We start from the raw sequence: 23,949 nt of genomic DNA on the forward strand, positions 1-23,949 counted from the left end.
TGTCCTATGGTGATAGAAATTAGAATACTGGTAAACGTTGGGGGAAAGGGTTTCCGGAGCTGGAAATTGTTCTGTATCTTGATCTGGGTGGGTGTTACATGGGTGATTACATGTATAAAAATGTATCAAGCTGTGCACCGAAGATTTGTGCAAGTTACTGTATATAACTTAAATAACTAACTAACTAAATAACTAAATAAGATTACCCTAGCATCTCTGTAGAGACCAGAGCAGTGGTCCAGACAGACAGCAGAGGAACCAGCTGGGAGGCTGTGACAAAGACTGAAGGGGAGAAGAGAGGGAGGATCAGCCTGGAGCAGCTGCGGGGTGAGACGTGGCAGAGGGGGAGTGAAATGACAGAAGGGGGGTCCGGAGGGTGAGCCCTGGTTGAACAGTTGGATAGGTGGTGATGCTCATGACTGAGATGGGAGGTTTGGCGGGGGAGGGGGACAGCGGGATCCTTTCCCTGTCCCCATTTTCCCAAGCTCCGCAGGAGTCGGATTTCCCTCTGGTCACCACCAGGGGGCAGTGGGTCGCTGGCTAACCCGGCAGGCAGCCTGGCATCTCCCCCAGGGCGCACCTGTGGAGCATGGTGCCTGGGTGGCCTCTGAGTCACCCACAGACACTGTGCCCGTTGCAGAGGAATCTTGTAGGATGAGGAGGGAAGAACATTAAATCCTAAAGCCCTGGAATCTGAAAATCGTGACTCCAGCCCTTGCACGGTTCCTCTGTATGCTCAAGATGGAGCCAGGCTCCTTAAGATGCTCACAAGGTCTTGCTGCCAGCATCTTGGCTGCCCCCAGTGTGCCCTGAGGGAGGGGAGAGACGGGCTCCTGGCAAGTGCCCCCTCTCGCACACATGCCGTTTTTTCAAACTGGTTCTCTTTCATCTGGGCATCCCACACATCCCTCAGGGATCACTTCCTCCAGGACCCACCCTTTCCTGACCCAAAATGTGGGTTAGCCTTGCCCCCTCTAATTCTCCCATCATCGCCCTTTCTCCCTATATTATGTTAGTCAATCTACCTGTCTGACTCCTCAGCTCATCTGTGCCTTTGAATGGCAGTCCAGGGCTGGGCAGGGGCTCCAAGAATATTTGTTGAATGAGTGAGTAAATCTGGGGTTATACGAGGATGGCATCTAAATTAATCCACCTCAAGTTTTGAAGTCAAAGAGACCTAGGTTCGAGTACTGCCGCTTGTGAGCCGTATGACCTTGGCAACTGTCTTAACCTCTCTGGGTCCCAGTCTCCTCATCTCCTTATCACATTTGTACAGATTCAATGATATGATGCATGTCAATCTCTTAACCTAAAATCTGCACATAGTATATGCTCAATAAAAAAATGAAGATTTTTTTTTTTTTTGGTGGTGGTGGTTAAAAACTGTAAATATGTGTATGTTCAATTGTATCTGTTAGTGGTATACAAAAAACTGTTAGCTAATGCCAGGGAATGAAATTGAGAGAATAAGCTAATTTTTTTTTTATTCTATGCTTTATACAATTCTGCAGTTGAATGCCTTACCTTAAGCATATTTTACTTTTCTAATAACATAAAATTTAAAGGAAAAAATGAAATCCGATAAGTGTATGAAAGAATGCAGAACATGAGTCATTAGTCACGAGAGAAATGCAAAACAAAACCACGTGAGACACCACTGCTCATCACCAGGAAGGCTAAAATTAAAAGGCCAAACGATAACAGATATTGGCAAGAATGTAGAGCAACCGGAACTCACCGGCATCGTTGTTGGGAGTGTAAAATGGCACAACCGTTCCGAAAAAAAAATGCTTGGCAGTTTCGAGTAATAAGCCGTACTTCCCCTATGAACCAGAAATTCCACTCCCGGCTATGACTCAGGCACAAGGAGAAATGAAAACGTGTGCCCCACAGAAAAGACTTGGACGTGAATGTCTTCACATCTTTATAACAGGAGGACGGATAAATACTTTGTGATGGATTCCTAAGTGGAATACTGTACTAGAGTGACAAAAGGAATGACCTGCCGGTATTGGCAGTAACATAAATTAATGTCAGAGACATAACGTTGAGCGAAAGAAGCCAGACACTAAAGAAAATGTATTGCATTGTTGTTGAATTTCGTTTGTATGAAGTTCTAGGACAAACAAAACTGATGCGTGGTGATGATAGTGGTTCCCTTTGGGGGTATGTGGCCTGGCATAGGAGAACATTCTTGGGTACTGGAAATATTTCACATTATGATTCGGGTGATGATTACATCTGTGTATACAGAGAAAAATTCATTACGCTATACACAATTGTTCACAACAGTTTTATTTGTAATAATAGCTCAAAAGCGGGAACGGCTCAAATGGCCATCAATCAGTGAATGGTTAAAGAAACAGTGGTACATCCATACAGCGTAATACAAGCTGGCCATAAAAAGAAAGGCACTATTACTACACATGACACCATGGACGAATCTCAAAGTAACGATACTGAATTTCTTTAGAGAGTCAGACAAAAGAGAGTGATACCGTCCGATTCATTTATATAAAATTCCAGAAAATGCAAACTGATCTACAGTGATGGAAATCAGATCGGTTGTTGCCTGCAACGTGCTGTATGTGGAAGAGGAAAGGAAACATTACAACAGACCAGGGGAAAGTCCGGGGTGAAATGGTTTCTTACCTTTATCGTAGTGATGGTTTGCAGGTGTATTCATAGGCTGAAGTCATCAAATTGTACACTTAAATGTGTGCAGTGTCGTACGTGTTAATTATACTTAATAGAGCTACAAAAACATTTTTCAAAAACTCATTGAGAATTGTTCATTCAATGTATGTAAATTAGACTTCGACAAATAAAAGATAAAGAAAAGGAAGAACCTGCCCGCCTGACCCTGTTTCCCAGATGGACACTTCCAGCCTCATCTGGGTCCCGCGGGATCCTTCTTTCTCGCTTGGAGCGGCCCCCAGAGAATTTCTACAAGTCAGAGCTCCACAGCTCAGCTGGCTCACCTGGGATACACAGTGTCTTTACAGCAAACCTGTGCCAGCCCTTGTGGCCCGGCCCCAACGCCTCCTCTTCCACCGAGAAGCTGTCCTACTTCCTGCCACACCCTCCCAGCTCAGGGCTCTCGAGGCCCTTGGCTCAAACCTCCAATCATGGCACCGGCCACTGTCCACCTTGTATCATCAGAATTAGAATCCGTTTCAGATCCACCTGTCTTCCACCCTAAGTGCTGACAACCATCATTAGAGCAGATACCATTTGATGAGTGTGTCAGGCCCTGGGCCAAGGGCTGGACGTAGTCAATTTCACTGCTGCGCTACAACAGCTAGGATGATAGGGATGATTAGCTTTATTTTACAAATACTGAGACCAGGATGGTGAGAGAGCCAGTCAGAGCCCGTTTTCACCGATGGGAGGGACGGTTGGATTACATCCAGACTCCTCTCCCGCTTACCTTGAGGGTACAGGGGCTTTCCCAGTTGGCAGAGAGGCAGTTCTTCAGAGTTACAGGACCGTACCTTACAGGAAGAAAGATGCGTTACCTAAAGTAAAAGGAATGACCTTAACGTTTTCCAGAGCAGGAAATACTTGGAGAAAATAGGCAACCTGGGTAGAGAAAAGGGGGAAGAGAGGGCTTTCTTCGGGGCTTCATATTCTTCTGATTATCCGGCCTCGCGCTCGCAGATGTGGGTCCCTGGTGTCGCGGTGGAGAGGGAAGGCTCCTCATTAAAGAACCAAGACATCTCGTTCCCCCCGGCTCTGCTGGTGCCTAGGTGGGGAGCAGTGAAAACGTCTGTGTGTCGGTCTCCCCATCTGCCCTCCCGGCGGGGAGCAGGGCTTTGGAGTGAGGCAGACCCAGGTTGGAAAACAGGCTTTCTGCCTTCCCATTCTCGTGACCGCCCTCGTCTCTCTGAGCTTGCATTTCCTCGTCTGCGAAATGGGGATGATAACAGTGCCGCCCTCGTGGGGATGGTCAGGAAGATAACACGTCCAAAGGCCTGGTGTGTGCTGGGCACGCAGGGGCCACTGGGTGTGATACCCAGGTTATTGCCATCATTATTACTAGGTGACGACGCAAAACATCAGCAACGTGCCTGGCCCTGGAGGGTTCAAACCTAGAGAGGCGAGATATCTCAAAACCGCTGTGAACCGTGGGAGGTACTTCCGAAGGCAGCATGATCCACTTCATAGCGCGTGGGTCTCAGCGCTGGGTTCAGGGGTGCAGGGAGGATTTTGACCCAGGGCAGGACTGGCCACCTCGGAAGAATGCTTAGCATCTCTGACCTTCGGGCGCTATGTGCCGGTGGGCCCCTCCCCCACCCCCACGGACACCAGCCGTAGTGATGCTTACAAATCCCCCCCTCCACACACACATTTCCCAATGCCCCCTGGGAGGTGGTGCCACCCCTGCGGCTCCCTCCAGCTCAGGGCTCCTTGCTCCAGCCCACACGTCAAACCCTCTGCCAGGTGTCAGGGGCCGAGTCTAGTCCACGCTGCGTTTGCCAAGCCACCTGGGGCCCTGGCGAGAGACTGTTGTCATTGACTTTGCCAGTTCTCACGGAGGGGCGCCATTAGGGGTGGGGCGTTTCTCTCCCTCACCCTTGCCCACCTTCCCCTTGGACCTTCTCTCAGCTGCTCCCTGACACAATGGCTTCTGTCCTCCAAGCTCTGTCCCCTAGGCAGGTGGGAACCACATCTCTGTCACTCCTGGCACACTTAGAGTTACAGGACCGTTCCTTCCAGGAAGAAAGAACCCAGGATTATTCTCATTCTACCCAGAAGGCCCGGAGGACAGAAATTAACAAGAACGGGAGAGAGGAAGAAGGGCTGGGGTGGGGCGGAGGTGGCCCCACCCCCAACAGTCCGGGGCCCAGCCTCACCGCAAACTTAGTCACCCACAGGGCTGGGGAGGCTAACACTGCCATCCTAGCCAGGCTGAGTCACCAGCTGGTGAGGGGTGGCTTCAGCCCAGCAGGAAACCAAGCCTGACATGGAAGGGCCGGGTGGGGGTTGCCTGAAACCCCTCCTGCCTGGCCGTGGAGGAACTGGGAATGGCTGTCAACACTGGGCAGCAGCCGTGGTGGGGAAGTCAGGAACTCGGCCAGGCTCAGGGTCCCTGCTCCCGGAGGCTGTCACTCTGGAGGACGGGGTAAGATGGGAGGTAAGGCTTGTGTACAAGTCACCACGATGCAAAGAGTTCTTGATGAGGGACACATGACAGGCACATGGTAAGTGACAGGAGAACAGTGGCTGCTATAATCATCTTATCGGGGCGATTTGTTGCTCTGTGTCAAAAGCCTCAAAAGGAAGTTTATACCGGCGATTCCGCTTCTAGAAGTTGATCAAATTTAGAAAATAAGCGTCTAGTTATAGGTAAATAGTTTAATGGGCCATACAATGGAATATTAAGCAGCCATTAAGAATTAGTAGAATTAAGAATTCATTAGCATGAAAAGATGGTCATATTATGTCGCTAAGTGAAAAATAACCGTCGAGTAAGTAGTGGACATAGCAGAGAATCCCATTTCGCAATTGAGAACTAGGTGAACGCAGAAGATTGAGTCTAGTAGGACGAGGATGACATGTTGTAGCGTTAAAGCAGGCAGAGTTGTGCGTGGGTTTTATCTTCACTTCTTACTTGCTGTGCGACCTTGGATGGGTCACTTAACCTCACTGAGCCTCTGTTTTCTCTCCTATGAAGAGAGAAGGAGACCCACAAAAGGGTCTCTTTCGCAGAGCTGTGGTGACGATCAGAGAGGCGGAGGATGGAAGCCCAGGGCCGGGTACAGCACGAGCCTGCAATGGATGGGAGGTTTGGTTGTTTTTATCCGCCCATTGTGATTCTTCTTCATGCTCTGCTTGTTCGCTGGCACTTCTACATCCCCTTGTCTGACGTCGGTGTTGTCGGGTCCAACGTGGAGTCATGACCTGGGGAACTGGCGAGAACCCCCTTCCTGGAGGTGCTCCCTGCGGGGCAGGGACGCTATAGAACAGACTTCAAACCGGGAGTGGCGTGGGCGTGGCCACTGCAGACATGAGCTGGCCGAGTGGCAGGGGCCAGGTCGGTGCCCACTGTCGCTGCCCCTTCCAGTGCCCGGGATAGCATTCTGGACATTGCAGGAGCTCACTCAAGCTCCCAATACATCTGACACGAGGAATGTCGTGTCGAATGAGGACAGTCCTTGTCATCAGAGAAGATCTATTTAAACCAATAACTACGTACGAACTAAAATAATTGCGCATGTGCCGATCGTGCTGAAGGAGAGTACAGGGCGCTGGGGGAGGCGAGGAGAGGAAAGGCCTCGCTGATGGAGGGTGGTTTTAGCTGAGGTCTGAGAAATGAATGGGGCTTGGTGGGGCGAAATGGGGACAGGGAATCAGCACGTGTAAGCCCTGATGCAGGAGGGGGCGTGGATGGTTTGAGGATGTGAAAGGTCGCTGTGGCCAGAGAAGGGTGAGGGGAAGGGGGGGGCGGGCAAAGGAGCGGCTAGCAGGGGCACCAGTGCCATGTTTAGGGTCTGGGTCTGACTTTATTTCAAGACTGGTGAGACCCACAGAAGGTTTGAAGCCTGGGAATGACATGGTCATATTTGTGTTTTAAAACATTCCAGGTGGTTGCCCAGTGACGAACCAATGGGAGGCAGGAGGCTGGAGGCAGGAAGCCAGTCGGGCTGGGCAGTCGACCAGGATGGCAATCATGGGGCCTGGCCTGGGGCGTGGCGGTAGAGCTGGCCACTGGAGGAACAAGAAGGTAGTTTAGCAGCCGGAGGCCAGGTGACAGATGGAGCAGGCTGGGAGCTGTGGCTCCTTCTACCACCGCCCAACAATTAATAAAGAGGGGCGGTCCAGGCGGGGTGCCAGGATCCCTTCCACACAACGGGCCATGCCAACCGGGTAAACAGCAGTGGACACATGATATTTCTTAAAAACAAAATCCTAATTCATTCACACTCCCTGTTGTTTACCTGAGGTGTTTGTTTTTTTTTTTTTTTTTCTCCTGGGCTATTTCAGGTCTAACAGGTTTGAGGGCAGAGCAGAGCTGGGGCTCAGAGCCAACTGGAAGGGAGAGGGACCAATGGGTCAAGGGAGGTTTCTCCCCCTTCCAACAAGACTGGGAAGGGTCCTGGCCTGGGACCCTCGTTGGATGTTCTGGGACAAATCCCCTCCCTTCTCCTGGCCTATGTCCAAGCACTGGCCCTGACCTTCTGAAGCCACCCTTTCAAAGTAAAATGCTATTATTCTTCACCTTTGGGTCCTTCTTTCTAAATGTGCTTTAGGGTGGGGTGGGGTGGGGCGGCCCTGCTGAGAGGCAGGTTAGCAGAAGCCACTTCCTGACAAAGGACTGATGAATCAGGGGCTGTAGGTGGCATTCTCTGCCCGGGAGGGGACGGGCCCAGCAGGTGGGCAGGGTAGCCTTCCCTTCCTGCTCCCAGATCTGGATCATGTTTATACTTTGTCCACACACCTGGCATCTTCCACCAGGCTCTGGGGGCTGGGCCAAGAAAAGAGTGTAGGAGATCCTGGTGGGTAGAGATGGCATTCGGAGACCTAGAAAAAGAACAGAGATGCCCCCTGCCCCCTGCACACACTCACCGCCTCACAGAGTTGAGAAATTGTTCCTTTCGAAAGAACTCTTAAAGATAAAAGAAAAAAAAAAAAGACATTCCAGTAGAAAACAAGCAGAGGATATGAAAAAACAAACAAACCACAAACAACCAATAAATGCATAAAAAAAAGGCTTTAATTACTCAGAACTAAAAATTGAACATCAAAACAGTGTCAAGTATCAGGGCAGGGAGGGGTTCCCCACCTTTCGGAGTTAAGAAATTCTTCTGATGTCTGATTTTCTGTAATTCTTTTCCTCATATGTTGCTGATGACTATATTCATTTTTCTTTCCCTCAAAAACGTAATTCTTTCCCCACCCAAAGATCATAACTGGCCTGATTTAATAACATTAATTAGTGGGATGCTGACAACTTTTTTTTTCTTTTTTAAAATTTATTTATTTTTTATGGTGACATCGGTTAACAAAATCTGACAAGTTTTAGCTGTGCGTTTTATTTATTTATTTATTTAGGCGAGGCAACCCTTGGGTGACCTCACAGATTACAAGGACCTTGTCAGTTTACAATCCCTTATTTTATTATTATTTTTTTTATGCCTATGGCACCTGATCTTCATAGGTGGTCTCCCATCCAAGTACTGACCAGGCCTGACCCTGCTTAGCTTCCGAGATCAGACAGGATTGGGTTTCGTCAGCGTGGCATGGCCGTAGATTTCAGCTGTACATTTTAACAGTAAGGCATATATATATTTACATTGTGTGTTCACCTTCCATAGTTAGATTTCTTCCTGTCACCACATATTTGACCCAGATGCTGACAACTTTTAAAGAGCTTTACAATCTTCCCAGGATAAAGTAAAAAAACTCTTATGTTCTGGGAGCTTGAGGAGCTTCCCACTGGTCCCACCCATCCACGGCACAGACCCCTTTCTCCTCTTCCCTGAGGAGTCTCAGAATGGCCCCCTGGCCCCGGGGGGCCCTAAGGACTTATCTCACCTGACACCTTTACCCGGCATGCCCCCTCCATGCCTACCTATCCAGTGTTTAAATAAAGATTGCTATGTGCATACAAGAAAACGTCATCTTAAAAATCCTCATAATTGGTGATTCTTCCTGCAGGGCAGCTGTGAAGACAGCACAGAAGAGGCAGCGGACGCCTTTGGCACCACACCCGCCATGGCACGTGCTCCGAAAACGGCAGCTATTCCTGGATTTTCACGAAGGCGGCTTCTTCTTGCCGATCGGGTTTCAAAGCGTCACCTCCTCAGAGAAGCCTTTCTAGACTACCTTTCTAGGTGTCACCCCCATACCTGTCACTCCACTCTCTCATTTGATTTTGTTATCTTAATGTTTACCACTCTCCGAAGCCGTGTTCTTTCTTTACTGTCTTCCTCCGGCATGAGAACGTAATCTCTGCAAGGGCAAAGGCCTTGACTATCTCGCACACTGATAAATCCTCAGTACCTACAATGTGACACCTGACACACAGCAGGTGCTCCATATGTATATTTCATTTTAAAATTAACTTTATTAAAGTATAATTTACATACAATAAAATCCATCCATGTTCAGTTGTATAGTTTGAGGAGTTTTGACTCCTGTACTCCGTGTGACCTGACTGTCACCCCAGTTAAAGTATAGACCATTCCCATCCTTCCCAAAGGTTCCCTCTGGATTTCTTTGCAGTCATTTTCCCTCTATCCCATCCCCAGATAATACAATGTGTGTGTGTGTGTGTGTGTGTGTGTGTGTGTGTGAGAGAGAGAGAGAGAGAGAGAGAGAGAGAGAGAGAGAGATATGAAGGGACCAACCCTAAGGTCTTGGGAGAGCTATCCACGTGCATAGTGCCCGAGAGCTTATAATGCCTTTTCATTCACCTTTCACATATGAGGCCACAGATGCTCAGAGTAACAAGGTGACATGTAGCAGGGGGCTTCCAAAGCCAAGCGGGAGGGTCCCTGGGCCAGGGGCCTGGCATGCTGGCAAGTTTGTGGGTGCTCCAGGCTCATAGGCCTAGGTGCATCGTGAGGGCTGGCAAAAGGCTGCCTGCGGCCTCATCTCTACCCCAATTTACCCAGGCTTCCAGCCTGGCTGAGGAGATACCCTGGGGTGCCCAGATGCCAGCTCCTCCAGCCATCCCCTCCCAGGGCAGGGCAGGCCTTTTCAGCCCTTACAGTTTGGGCCATAGTAGCGTCACTTGCTTCTGGTTGCTCAAAAAGAACCAGGCACTGGCTGTTGGGAAATTCGGCCTCTGGCTGGGTTCTGCCTCTGCCTTGCTGGTGTGACTTTGGCAAGTCACTTTCCCTCTCTGGGCCTCAGTTTCAGTCTCTGTAAAAGGAAACTAGCAGTTGTCGCCAGCTTGACTTCAACTCCACCTGACGACTCTGCTCCTCTGCTCGTGATTATATCTTGCTCTTCAAAGACCATGTCTCTCTCCGGTGCCATCCTCATTCCCTGGAATGCCGTCCCCTGGAATCTGCTGTCAAAATTCTGGTTTTTCAACTTGTCGTTCTGGCACTACTACTCTCTCTGTGATTTTCCTCAGACCGCGTTCTGCTCCTTCCTCAAGCTTCGATACGCTCTTGAGAGACTGCGATGAATACTGGAATGGTGGGTTCTGTTTCTTGAGATGACCCATCTTGTGCCAGCCAATTTGTTATCTCATTTAATCCACATAACAAAGCGTCATTCGTCTCATTTGACAGGACAGGAAAGTGAGGTTCAGAGTAATGCCACCAGCCCCTGGTCACAGGGCAGGTAGGACAGGCTCGAACATCCCCTTGCTTTACCCCCAGCGTCTTGCAGAGGGCCCAGTAAGCAGAAGGTGTTTATCACCTGTTTGCTGAATGACTGGTAAGCCACTGGATTCATGAACGAGTGCCCACATCACATTAATCAACTTCGAACCTACCTTCTGTGGTATTGGCAGGGCCGAAGGACCCAGGTTCAGTAACGTTAACTCTTATCACCAGCATTTTCTACCTATGTCACAGGTACAGTTAGCTGTTTAAATACAGGGGGTGATGGATGGAGAAGTGGTAAGTGCTCCGTCCCTGGGGCAAGCAAGCAGAAACTGGATGACTCTTGGGGTGCAGTACAGGAAGTCTGAGCATTAGCGGCCAAGGAAGGCCTCTGCCACCCCAGTCCGTGACCTGGGAACCTGGTTGTTAACCTGTCTACCCTACCAGCTTGGGAGGTCCTGAGAGTAGGATTAAAACACGTTTCCCTGATCCACCCAAGGGCAGCCCTGCAAGCCTGGCACCCTGACTCCTGGGGTTTTGAATCTGAGTCTTATACAAACTGCAAAGTGCTATGATTTTTTCCATTCTTTGCTCAGCGTGTCCCATGAGCTTCCTTTTGCGTGAAATACCCTTATGTTGAGCCTGAGGAACGTCCGCCTGGCACTGGGACCGGGAATGACTGTGGGCCTGAGCCCTCCCGGCTACCTCCCCTTTCCCTGCACTATCGTGTAAGATAGGCGGGCACACCTTCTGGGCAGGTCGGTTCAAGGCCAGGAAACCTCCTGAGAGTGGGAGGCGGCGGGGCGGGCCTGGGGGGGAACATTGTGCAGGTAGCAGGGGACAGGAGGAGTCGGGCACGAACTCTGAGTTCTCACACGTCGGCCTAGCGTCCCCTACCAGTCCTCCTGGGCGTGATTCAATTCCCGCGCCGGGAGGGAAGGGGGGGCACCCCAGGGCACCCCGTTTCCGTTCTTTCAGATACCCCCACCAGCTCCATCTCTTTCATCGGTTCGGTCCGGGTCCCGTGCGCCCCTCTACATCTCTCTCGGGTCTCCCTTTCTCCGACCTTGCCTTTGTCTGTCTCGAGGGCGGACCGGGAGCCCTGGTTCCCTGCCCCGCCCCCACCAAGGCGAGGAGGGGGCGGGCGCTGCCAGGGGGCGGGGCCTGGCGGGGCGGGGCGCGGCGGGGCTACTGGGCGGCGGGCCGGGGCTCGGGACTGACGCGCCCCTGGACCGACGCGGCCGGTGCCCGAGCGCAAGCCGAGCGGAGGCCGCGGCCAGGGCGGAGGGAGCGGCGGGAGCAGGGCGGGCTGGGCTCCATGGCGCCAGCGGCGTCCGCCTGAGCAGCGCGGGCAGCGGCGGGTGGCGGCCGGATTTGGCTGCAGCGTTTCCTCGCCATGGGGGACGTGCTGTCCACGCACCTGGACGACTCACGGCGCCAGTACATCTCAGGTGAGCCCTGCCCTGCGCAGCGCGCGCGCGGGGTCCAGCCCTCGGGCTACGCCACCATCCCGGCCCGCTGTTCGCACTGAGGCTGGGGTCTCAGGAGAGTCAGGCCCCTGGGCAGGGCGGGAGTGGCTGGGGACCAAGCCTGTCGTCCAGGCTTGTTTCTCCTCCACGTCTGGGCGCCCCTTCCTAACCTCTTCTGAGCTCACCCTTCTCCCTCCTGCGGAGACTTGAACCCCTCCCCTCCCCCCACAGAACCCCCTCGGAGCAGGTCGCGTCGGATCCCCCAGCACACTATCGCAATCGAGCTGTGGGAAGGGTCGCAGCCCACCCCCCACCCCCATATCCCGGCCCGGAAGCACTCCAGGCCCGCTCGGCCAGCATGTCCTGCCCTTCTTTCTAACTGCCCTGATCCGCAGCTCAGCCCGTACCCAGCATCAGTACACGTGGCCGAGGCTTCCAGGGAGAGCCTATCGACTCCTGGGACTGAGGCTGAGAAGTGGGGTTAGGCATAGGTGGGGTGCATGGGAGGGGTGGGTCGGAACCGCGGTCGTTTGGCTCAGGCTCAGCATGGCAGCGGTGTCCACGGGGCTGGTGGAGGCCAGAGACTAGCCTCTTCGGTCCCCTCCTTGAGCCATCCAACCTCCCAGCCTGTCACTGCGCAGCGGCCACTTCTCAGAGGGGCAGCGCCCCCTCTGGGGACGGGGAGCCAGGAGACCTGCAGCAGGGTCCTGGGTTTCTCCTCCTCTTCCAATCTTGGAGAATGCAGAGAGGGTGAGACTCTCCAGCTGCCTGGGAAACAGTCCTGTGGCTCACCTCTCCACCCTGGGTGAGGCTGCCTGGGTGGAACCCCAGCACCTGTTCCCCAGCGGTGAGATCTTGCACTAGCCTCTTAATGTCCTGGCACCTTGGTTTTCTCCTCTTTGAAATGGGGTGAATGACTTCTTCCTCGTTCATGAGTTGTTGAGAGACTTAAGTGAGCTAATAATATACATAGCTTGTTCAGGCCTGGCATGGAGGGCCCGATGCACGGGACGCTGGCCTCCGCGGGGCGTGGCGGCAGCCTGCTGTGTTCGCCTCCCCCTGTCCAGTGGGCCCAGGGCCCTGTGTCTGCGTGCACGTATCTCGATGTGTCGTGCGATTCTGTAGTTTCAGCAGCTGTGCTCTGCCTTCTCGTACCCCTGGAGAACGGGGACCAGGTGGCCCTTAGCTCTGTGTCCCCACCCCTCTGGGCACAAAGGAGGTGGCCGAGGAAGGCTTGTCCTGGGCCCACGGCCTGAGCTTCCCCTTTGTGCCAGGCCTGGGGCTAGGCCAGGGGTGAGGGTGATGGAGAAATGAGTCAGACCCTCTCCAGCCTTGAACCAGCAGGGGGTTAAGTCCTGGAACTCGTGCTCTTGCTCTTGCTCAGGAGGACAGGCCTGGACTCTGGGAGGAGGAAGGCTGGGGTGGAGTCTTCCTGTCCCCTCCCTGTCGGGGGCAGCCTCCTGGGGCTCTGTAACAGTCCATCCATTCACGACCTCCAGTTGGGGCCCCTCACCCAGCCTGGGTGGGATGTGCTGCGCCTTCTTCAGTGGGGTTTTTCCTTCCCGCACACCCAGCTCTGGCTCTCCCCCTCTTCCCACCTCCTGGGCAGAGAACTGCCAGCCGGTCCCCTCCCTTCCATTTACAGGGGAGGAGACTGAGACCACAAAAGGTGAAGTGTCCTCTCCTGGACAGGCTTGGGCTTGTTTTATGGATACCGGGCTGGGTGGAAGAGGGTTGTGTCCACTCAGAACCCACTGGCCTCCCTCTTTTCAACACTTCAGTGCTATTAATAACCCTCTTCGAATGCCTCAGATTCCTGGTCCAGGCTCACCTGTGGGGGCTCCTGAAGTGTGGGGGTGGGAGGTTGGAAGGCAAGGAAGCCAGCCACCCTCCAGTCCCCTCCCAGGGAAGTGACCTGCCTTAGAAATGTCTGCGGGAGGGGAATGAGGGCGTGCCTTCGCCACCTCCTGTGATCCTGCACCCTCTTCACCCCACCCAAGGAGCAGTGGGCACTTTTATGCCAGACAATTAAAATTCCAGCGCCCTTCCTACCTGGGGCCTGGTTCTCCACCTAGGAGACCTGGGGCCGGCCCCTTCAGAGACGCCAGGGTTTGGAATATCCCTTTCCACAGTGCTCTGAGCTCTGGGGCCTGTTAGGATTCTGCGGCTTGGCCGACCCGCCCCCTGAGCAGGTGAGCAGGTGATTGCCAGCCTGCAAGTCCCAGCAGGGGTCAGGCGGGCTTCTGCCCACGGTGCTGTTTTGCTGTCAGGGCGCCTTTCATCCTGGGATTTCAAAGCCTCTGGCAAGCAGGGGCTTGTTCTCACACCAGGGCCCCGTGGGGCTGATGGCAGGATTTCCTCCTGCTTTCATGAGGGCGTCTGCATGGAGGAAAGAGCCCTGGCCTGGGAGCCAGGAGGTCTGTGCCACCTGAAGGCGGAAGTCCCTTCCAGCTCCGAGGGCCTAACGATCCCCCAAAGTTCCCATAATTCTCCCTCAGACTTGAGCCAGCTCAGGATCCCCCACACTGACTCCACAGTGTGTTAACTGGCCGGACCTCGGGCCAGCATCTTAATCTCAGTTTTCTTATCTGTAAAATGGGAATAAGGGTCCCTTCCCTCCAGGTACTGTTGTAAGAATTTAATGAGATAATTAATGCGGGTAGGAAAGTCAGGCCAGTGCTTGGGGCGTAGTAGTGCTCAGCAAACAACTGTTATTATGGAGATTGTCATTCACTCTGGTAGGTAAGGAGAGTGGCCAAGTGTTTGGAGTTTGAAGAGGGCATTTGTAGCTGTGATTTAGGTCCTATTTCTCCAAGGTGTGTGCAGTCCCTGGGGTTGGGTGGGTGCTAGGTCCCGGGGTTCGAGAATATACCCAAGTTTTTTGATGACTGGGTTCCTTCCCCGTTGGCATATGTGTGAGTTGGATGTGGGCTATCTGGAGTGGGAGGGCAGTGATGGGGGACCCTACAAGGAACAAGGACACAGACAGGTTGGGCCGACCCACACCTGCCTCCTGGCAGGACTAGGACAAGAGAGCGGAAGTGCCCGGCTGGCTCAAATCAGTGCTGTATGAGGGATTCTTTGCATATGGTCTGAGCTACGACAACCAGAACGGAGCAGGTAAGGGAGGGAGCTCACTGTTGCTCAAGATGTGCAAGTAGGGGCTGGGTGCTATACCGTTGGCAGGAAACCTGGCATTGCCTGGGGGCCCCTTCTGCCTCTAAGACAGCCTTGAGGGACTCAGGCGTTACTCTGAAAATTCTATTGACCAGGATGAAATTGTGAGGGCCAAGAAACTCCCCCTTCCACACACACTTTCTGCCCTGAAGTTTATTACCGGAGAGGGCTGGCGAGGGAGTCCGCCTTTACCTGTGCTCCTCCCTTTGGCTGGCCTCACCTTTCCCCTTGCTAATTCTTTATTGAAATAGCAGCTTTATTGAAACATAATCTGCCTGCAAGACAGTTCATCCACCGAAAGTGTGCAAGTCAATATTTTTTGTGTGTGGATTCAAAGAGTTGTGCTACCATCACCACGTTCGATCTAAAAACACTTTGTTCATCCTTGAAAGAAACCCTGTACCTGTTGGTAGTCACGCGCAATCCCCCCAGTCCTTCCCAGCGCTAGGCAACCACCGCGAGCTGCTGGCCTGCTTGCACACACAGTGTGGGAGTGTGCGGTGAAAAAAGGAAAGTTCCCTCCATCTTCGATCCCACTCCCGAAAGAAACCGCTCAAGTTCGGCGCGCCACCGTTTCCAGCCGTACGGCTCTGCGGACACACGCAGGTGTCTCGGTTTATAGAAGGCGGTCCAAATATATGTTTCTGCGGTTCGATGTTTTTGCGCTCAGTGTCGTTCAGACATTTCCCCGTGTCAGAACACAGGAGTCTGCCTGGCTCCTGTCACTGTCGGTGGGCTTCTTTCTGTGCACGGCATGCTTTATTTACCCGGCCTTCCGTTAATGGACATTTGAGTCGTTTCCAGTGTATGGCTTGCAATCACCGTGCTGCCTGAGCCTCTGCACATACCCCACGCCAGGTTCCAGCATCGCAGAGACCCCAAAATGGGACTCCTGAGTCCCGTTTTGATGACGTGACACACGGCCTCTGAAAAGGCTGTGAATGTGTGACACCCCTTTCTGTCGGTATGAACTCAGTGCGGGTTTTTCTATTGGGCAAAACAGGGAATGCCTTTTTGCAAACTGATTTTACAAACCTACCACCCCGGATTTGGGAAATGGCTGTAGGTCCCAGGAGAGAAGGGATAGCGATGCCTGCTTTTGGTACCCTGCCCAGGTACGTGGCTCTCCCCCTCTTCCCGCCTCCTGGGCAGCAGGGGCCTGGGGTTCTGGGCTTGGCAGAGACACCAGGCTGACCGGAAGCAGTGCCTGGCTCTGCCTGGGCTCCTGCCCTTCGTCAAGGTCTGGGTCAGGCCCTGGGGTGAAGCGTCTGGGGATCCCGCGCTGCTCTTGTGTCTCTTACATAATGTGCTTTTGTTGGCGTTGACCCTGCCCTTCCCCCTCCATCCAGCCTCCACTCTGTTCTCTTCTCATTGCTGAGGCCTCTGGCCTCCCTGGCTGGGAGCTGCCTACCGCCTCACCCCTCCGTCCTTCCCACTTCACCCCTCCGTTCTTCCCAAACGCGCTGCCAAAGAGACTTTTCTAAACCCAAACTGCGCCACGGGGCCTCCCAACCCGCCTGCAAGGAATGAAGTTTAGAGGCCAAACTGGGAATCACTCACCACCCCGCGATGACCACTTTATTCTTTAATGGTCTTTCCCTTCTGGGTTTGTTGTTACACGTCGCCGAGACCAGAGCTCAATTCGTGTGTTGCTTCTTCCACAACACCTTTGTCGGTCGTTAGAACCTCCCTTGAAGCAGTCCCAAAGACTGCATCTTGTGCCCCTGGAGGCCATCCGTGCAGGAAGGCCGTATTCTTAGCCTTTCCCCTGATGCTGGACAGTGCCACCATGCTCCTTTATGACCAGATGGTTGGCTTTCTGGGACAAACTGAGTCACCGGGTTTTCTTCCTTCCCTGCTCTGGTCATCTTCCCTGCTGAGGGCAGACGCATCGTCTGGCCTAGTCCCCGCCCCCAACCTGCTTCCACCAGTTGGCATTTTGAGGGGGGCTCCTTCCCGGGAGTCCCGACACCTCTGGACGTCTTTCCACAGGGAAGTGGGCTCGAAGGGGCTATATGTGAGCTAGGGACATGGACGGATGACATTGGCCTCTGGGTGTGTGTGACCATGAACTCTGGCGGCTTCCCCAGCATGTGGTCTTCAGAGAGTTCATTGACATGTCTCCTGCCTGAGGATGGGGGAGGATGGAGCAGGGAGGGGCAGTGTTAGGCTCCGAACTGTATCTGTAGAACCGAGCGCCATAGAACCGAGCACTCACTGTGTGCTAGGCCTTCTTTTGCCTGTACACCCTCTGCGCGCCTCCCCAGCGTTTACAGGTGAGAGTGAAGCAAGTCAGCGGCCGGCCCAGGCCCGGACCTGGGAGGCCGAGCCCTTAGCTGTTGAAACCGTGCTGTACTGTGACTAGACATTTCCTGGTGCCCAGATTGGACAAGGGACAATGTGGAAAAGGCCCCTAAAAGAGGCCAGCGGGGGGGGGGGGGGCGCGGGGGGGGGGAGGGGGTCTGGGGAGGGGGAGGAGCCGAGTGGGAACAGAGCGGCGTGTGTCAGAGGCTCCCGTATATTGCACAAATCTATCCCTCCCGTCATTACTCAGTGTCATTACTCAGTCTGAGACTCAAGTCCCTCGTTGGCCAGGCCTGTTCTCCTTCGAGTCGCCCCCTCCTCCTCCGCAGGCAGAGCTCATGACTCACTTCGCCCCGGGTCTCCAGCAGCAGCATCCTGCGGGTTGCACACATTCCTGAGCTGCTTTTCCCTTCCCCCGCCCCGCCCCCCCCTTCCCCCTCTGCTCCCCTGCCCGGAGAAGAGGGTTTTCTGTAGCCCGTGCTTGGCAGTCTTAAGGAATAATGAAGGCAGATTCCTAGGTTTAAACCCCCGAGGGTAGGGCAGAGCCGTGCCCCCCTCCTGGTGACTCTTAGGTCCTGAGTCAGGAAGGCTGCCTGCCGTCTTTTGATCCCACAGATTTCAAAACTGGAAGAGCAGGAAGTGCCCACCTCTCCAGGGCACCCGGTTCCACCCCCTGGGAACTGTCCAGGTTTGGAGATACACTACCTCTCACCCACTGCCTGCTGCTGACAGGGTGGCTGGTGAGTTAGAAGGGGCAGTGAGTTGAGCGGTTCCAGGCAAGGCTCTGCAAGTCAGACTGCTTGGGTGGGTTCAGCCCCAGCCAATAGACGGGACTGGTGTTTGGGGGCAAGTTGGTCACCTTCCCTGAGCCGCAGCTTCCTTTGTAAAAGAAGATGGTAGCGGCGAGGGTCAGGGGTGACAGCCGCCGGGTGGTGCAGCGCGGGGCTGGCGGGCGGTGTGAACGCAGTGGGTGGTGGCCGTTGGCGCTTCACGGAAGGAGAGGTGCCGGGCCTGTCCCGGGGCCTCAGGCATCCCCCACTTCCTGCCGTGTGCCCCAGGAAGTCGGCATGCCCGGGTTGAGAAGCACTAGCCTGTGGCCCTGGACACCTGAGGCGGTCAGCAGGTACTTAGAGGGTGGTGACTCAGCGGCCATGGTTACACAGCAGAGTCATTCAGTAGCATAGTCAACACTGCGCCCAGCGTTGGACAGGGCACAGAGAATAAGTGGGCGAAAGACGGATGGGAACACGCCACCCCCTCACCTCCGCACCCCGTCTGGCCATGTGTCCAGAACTAAACTCATAGGTGTGCAGCCTGGTCCTGTTTACTGTTTGTCATGTGACTCTGGACTGATGGCTGGGTCTCTTTTCTGCATCTGTGACCCCAAGACTAGTATCTACTGGTGCTGGGAAGTCTCTGCCTCTGAAAACCCTTTCTTTGGGGTCGTGCATGAATTGCCTTGCAAAGCCTGGGCCGGATGGTCTGGATGTTAGAAATGGGGGTGTCAGGTCCTCAACTGCATGCCTGTGAGATCCCCACAGCAGTGTATGAGCTCTGGCCCCAGACACGCTTCTCTTAATCAATAGTTATTGAGTACCTACTATGTGCCAGGCACTGTGCTAGGTACCAGGGACACACTGAGGCACAAATTCCTGCATGGCCCCTGCAGGAAAGCGTGAGAGGGGGACTAGCCATGTGGGCGAGGGAGGGTTAGGGTGAAGTGGAGGGACCCACCAGGGACTTTGCTGTGAGGGTCACAGGGAGACCTCAGAGGCATTTTTAGGCAGATGCGGGGCATAGGCGGGTCAGCTGTGTGTGTGAGGGAGGATGAGAGGAGCAGGGCCCACTGTTGGGGGGCGGGGGTGTTGGTGGTGGTGCTGGACCAGCATGGATGGGGGTGGGGCACAGCAGGCTCCTATTATCATGAGTATGGTAGAAATAGAGCAACCAGGCCTGGTGTCTCGGCCCTGTGGGGTTGCGATGGACCCCACAGGTTGTTTTATCAAGGCAGCCAGTGGTCCGGCAGCCTCTGCTCCCATCCCTCTGATGACAGGAGACTCGTTCCCTTCCTCGGCAGCTCTGAGTATGAGAAGAGTAGGAGGTGGGCTGGACCTGGATTCTGAGCACCTAGTTTTGAGATGCTGTCTCCGCTGCCATGTTATTTGACAGGCGCCTTCCCGTTTCTGGGTCTCAGGTTCTCCGTCTGCGCATACCAGTAGCCCAGACCCGCTAGGTTGCTGTGAAGGATCAATGCAATGATGTGCGTAGGGCACTTTGCGTTTAAGAAAGCACCGGCTCCTCTTATCAGCCATTACCGTTGAGTACAGTCCATGTTAGGACACCGACCTAGGGAGCCCCTCCTTTTGGAGAGATTAAACATTCAGGGCGTGGGCCAGGGCACTGGGTACAGGGTCCATGTGCAGGGGCGGGGACTCCAGTGGGTAGCTGGGCATTTGGGAGGGGCAGAGGGAGAAGGAGTTGAGGTTTACAAAGTGTGAGCCCTACTTTACCGCCCACACTGCTGTGGCCAAGTCAACTGCAGCTGCTGGCCATCCTCCCCACGTACTGTGCAGAACAGAGCTGTCTGTGTCCAGCTGAGTTTGCGAAGCCAGAATCTTCTAGAAAAGCAGTCCGTTGGGCAGGAAACTACTTATCTTTTTGTGCTCCGCTCACCTCTCATCCTCCCTGCCTTCCGAGAGCCATCGATGGGTGCAGGCTGGAGGTGAGAGTCCCAGGGCTGGCGCCAGGTGACCTCTGGCAAGCCCTTCTTCCTCTCTGGCCTCACGTTGCCGCCCTGTGCAGTGGGCACTAAGACAATCTAGTGCCCGTCTGTCTCTGACCTCTTAGGAGACTGTGGACCTTGGGCGGCTTTGAAGGCACAGCGCACGTGCTCAGCAGATATTTACTGTTTGATGCCATCTTGCTGTGGAAGGAAGAGCCGTCTCGTGCCTGGCCCGAGGGCCTGAGCAGGGGGTGGGGATGAAGCAGTGGCAGGAGCTCATGGGTCTTCTACCAGCCGACAAGCTCGGTCAAGCTGGATGCAGTGCGGTTTGTGTTACAAACACAGTGGATCTTTATATGGTTTACAAAGCACATGGTGGCTTTAAACACTTGTCAGCCTAACTCAAGAGGCCGCACGCATGTCCGTCCTAGACTTGGGAGGAGGCTGGCTCATGGCCTTGGGCAAGCTACTGTCTTCTGAGCCCCGGCTGTCAGTAAAATGGGAAGGTGATCCTGCCCCTGGGCGTGTGTGTGAAGATTCTGGCAGGCAGTTATTGGTGGCACTTGGAAGGTGCTAGGTAAGTGGCAATTCCATTTTCGCTGAGTTCTAGGAGGGGCTGTGTCATTTGACTTTCAGAGGGGTGGGGTATCCAGAGGGGCAATGTTTGGTGAGGGAGGGGGAGAAAGAGAACAGAGCTTAAGCTTCGGGGAGCCCGCAGCCAGCATGGAGGGTTCGCTTGGGTCTCCTTGGGCCACAGCTCCTCTTCGCTGAGTTTGGAGCTTGCGCCGTGGGCACCAGCTGCTTTTCTCCTGCTCAGGAAGGACCCTTTGCAGTCATCTAACAGATCCCCTCCTCCATTTCACTACTGAGTAAACTGAGGCCCAGAAAGAGGAAAGGATATACCCAAGGTCTCAGAAACTGTAGATGGTACCAGAAACCCAGGGCCCCAACGCCCTTTCCATTCTGTGCCCCCTCGACCCGCATGGATGGCCCCACACAGCAGCGACTGGGCAGAGAAGGAGTGAGCGGCCTGGGTGGAGCTGCGAAGGTTATAATTTTGAGGACTGAGTAAACAAACAAGCCCTCTGTGAGAGAGAGTGAATCGGCCCTGTGCTGGCCTCACAGACAGGCCTGTGTCTGAGGAGACAGCCCAGGTCTGCCCACCCGCGGACAGTAAGGTGTTATGGAAGATTAAAAAAAGCCAAAGCCACACTCCCCTGCCACCCCCACTCCCATATTTAACTGAGAGGGGGGAGAAGAGGGACAGGGAGGGACCCAGCCCCCTAGGGTGACTGCTGCTCAGCTCTCCAGGCTCAGCTCGGCACTGCCACAGCTCACTGTGTGACTTCGGTCAAGGGGCGTCTCCTCGCTGGGTCTCAGTTCTTCATCTCTAAAATGGGGATGATCCCGTCCCTCAAGGAGGGTGGTGAGAGTGGGGGGTGATTCGAGCCGAGCGGTTGAACCCAGGACCCCTTTTTTTCTCTCCCACTTGAGGCCAGCTGGGACCTCAGAATCTCTTCCCTTCTCTGTGGCCAGAGGCGGGAGCCCCTCTCTCTTGGAGCAGAGAGGTCACTGTCTCAGTGACCTGAGAGTCCATCCGCTCCTGGGAGACCAAACCTCCAAGCCCCGTCAGGCTATAGCAGGCCGCCCGTCTCGGCTTTCTTGTTTTCCTGTTGAGATTGTGACAATCTGAGAGGAGCTGCTTCTGGGGCCTGCCCCATGGCTTGGGGGCTGGGCTGCTTGTGTGGCTGGGAGCCCCCAGTGTGGAGCAGCAGGCTTCCTGTGTGATGAGGGGCAGAGCCCCTTTGCTTCCCTCCCCTCCTCTTTTCCTGAGTCCCTTGCGTGAGCATCTGAGAGTCTGGCTCTGTGGATGGGAGCTCTGTCTAGCCTCCACTCTAGGCCTCAGTTTCCCCATGGTTCATGAAGGCCTTGGACCTGCTGGGTCAAATTCCAGACCAGGAAGAGCCCTGTAGGACCCGGGGACCAGCTTCCGCAGCCAGGATGCTTCCCTGGGCCCCTCCTAGGCCAAGCTGGGTCCGGGCCCCTGCTTGCATGGTTGTGGTTCTAATTTTCCTCTATGATATGAGCACCACGAAGGCTTGGTTACTGTGAGCTCTCCTCAGGTGGACAGTGTGGCCTCGAGGATCATAGCTTGCTTTAGCAGCTATCAGCCAGGTGCCCCGGGACAGTTTCTCTGGCTCTTTACTCCTTAGTTTCATCAGCCATAAAATGGGAGTGATAATAATACTTCACTGGGTTATAAAGTTTAAATTGTATTCTGTATGTTTATAAATCACAGTTCTGCATACTTAACACAGTCCTGGGCACAGTAAATGCTCAATCTTCAATAGCTGTAATTAACACATGCTGGTTTAAATGGTTTTAATTCCTTAACAGTGAGTGAATGAATAAATGTCATTGCAGGGTTTACATTCCTGCAGCGTCCCGGGATCCTGAAGCTGTTTGGATGAGGGTCTGGTGGGCGTAGGTTATGCGTTAGGGCGCAGAGAGAGGGGCGGAGCGGGTGCAGGTGGGTGCAGAGCCCGGGCTGATTCTGACTTCCCCTCTTCCTTCTGGGAGGAGCGGTTTGGGCCCCGCCACGTCTGAGCCCACAGGCACGGAGCTCGCGCAGCCACGTTCAGCTTCCTTCCTCTTGGCCAATATTCCTCTCAGTCTGACTCATTGGCATTGAGCCCTTTATTCTTGTCCTTGAGCTCTGAGGGGGTGGCCCGGAGAGGCAGGGGCCCAGGGATCTACTGTTGGTCAGGCTTCCCCTGCCCTTGGTTCCCGGCCCCTCTGCAGCTCCAATGCTGGGCATCTGGGCCCCCAGGACTGAACGCCGGGTATGACAGGCAGGGAACTGGATACCTGATTCTTGGTGCTCCCGCCAACTTGCTCTGTGTCAGGCACAGGGACACACGTTGACCGTGGGCCCACTATGTGTTTGGCACCCAACCCAGCTCACCCAGGCCCTGCCTGTATAGAGCTAAAGGAGAGACACATCAAACAATAGTTACCAGTCAGTCATTGATTAAATAATTATCAGAGGGCAAATCGTTGGGATGGAATGACCACCCTCCTCGAGAGCTCACACTTGTGGTCCCCGTGACAGCCCCTGTGGCACACATTCTGTGGGATTGTCACACCGATGCCTGTTATTTGTCCTCCTGTCACAGATGAGGAAACAGGCCAAGGGACCTGCCCAGGGTCCTCTGAGTGGGTGGGAGAGCAGGCCCAAGTCCCTTCCCTCTTGTGCCTCAGTTTCTTATCAAGTAAAATACGCATCTGAGAGATAGGCTGTGACAGAGGCCCGGATCCTGCTGCTGGCCCTATATGTGGTCCGGGTTGTCACTCCTGGCTTTTAGGATGGTGAACACAGCCCCTGGGACTGCGTAACTGCAGTGCCAGACCGGGTTTGTAGCCCTTGAAATCCTCCATGTATCCTGAGGCAGAAATATGGGGTACAGAGGCCACTGGGGCTAAAGCATTGGGTCCTTCTAAAGGCTGAGCAGGAAATGGGTGCCCAAAGGGGATCCTCTCCAGCCCCACCAGCGGTAGGAACAACAGCAGAGAGATGGCTCAAAGCCCCTGGTGAAACGCCCCGCCGTTCCACACCAGTTTACCTGAATGTGGCCAAATGGTTACATTGTGTTACGGCATTGGTTAAAACAAGAAATAAAAGTGGAGAGGTGGACAATGTAACTAGTAGGTCATGTTCAAAGGTATGATGTGTAGCCAATAAAGTTAAGATATAATTCTGTTCGTCTACAAGTATATATATCTCTACAGATGTAGGAAGGAAATTCATAAAAATGTTAACAGATTTTTTTAAGGTTGGTAGGGTTATAGATTATTTCCTTCATTCTGTCTTTTATTTTATTTTATTTTATTTTATTTTATTTTATTTTATTTTATTTTATGGTAAATATATTAAATTAAAAAATAGTTCTATTGACCGTATTTTGGGGAAAATTTTGATTCCTCTGATTTAAAA

The 23,949-nt window shown here is 53.7% G+C and overlaps 1 protein-coding gene, 1 long non-coding RNA gene and 1 pseudogene across 3 annotated transcripts in view; 2 read left to right on the plus strand and 1 right to left on the minus strand.

Moving 5' to 3' along the window:
• The first annotated feature begins 3,782 nt into the window (after window positions 1-3,782).
• On the plus strand, window positions 3,783-9,121 carry LOC107520223. Of its 2 annotated transcripts, XR_001599272.2 has the most exons (4): window positions 3,783-5,137; window positions 5,678-5,788; window positions 6,588-6,727; window positions 8,662-9,121. It is a non-coding gene; the product is annotated as an uncharacterized LOC107520223 (long non-coding RNA). The 2 variants fall into 2 exon arrangements; XR_004956229.1 differs by lacking the exon at window positions 6,588-6,727 and having other exon boundaries at window positions 3,789-5,137.
• Window positions 8,137-8,255, minus strand: LOC118600756 (annotated as a pseudogene).
• Window positions 9,122-11,452: 2,331 nt separating the features above from the next.
• NIBAN2 (niban apoptosis regulator 2) overlaps window positions 11,453-23,949 on the plus strand; it is a 48,841-nt gene continuing 36,344 nt past the window's right edge. Inside the window, exon 1 of the mRNA XM_016163706.2 lies at window positions 11,453-11,734. Coding sequence (XP_016019192.2) covers window positions 11,680-11,734 — 55 coding nt within the window. The 5' untranslated portion in view covers window positions 11,453-11,679. The remainder of the gene's footprint in view (window positions 11,735-23,949) is intronic.

This window comes from Rousettus aegyptiacus, unplaced genomic scaffold (assembly GCF_014176215.1).
Source record: "Rousettus aegyptiacus isolate mRouAeg1 unplaced genomic scaffold, mRouAeg1.p scaffold_m13_p_3, whole genome shotgun sequence".
NCBI lineage: Eukaryota > Metazoa > Chordata > Mammalia > Chiroptera > Pteropodidae > Rousettus > Rousettus aegyptiacus.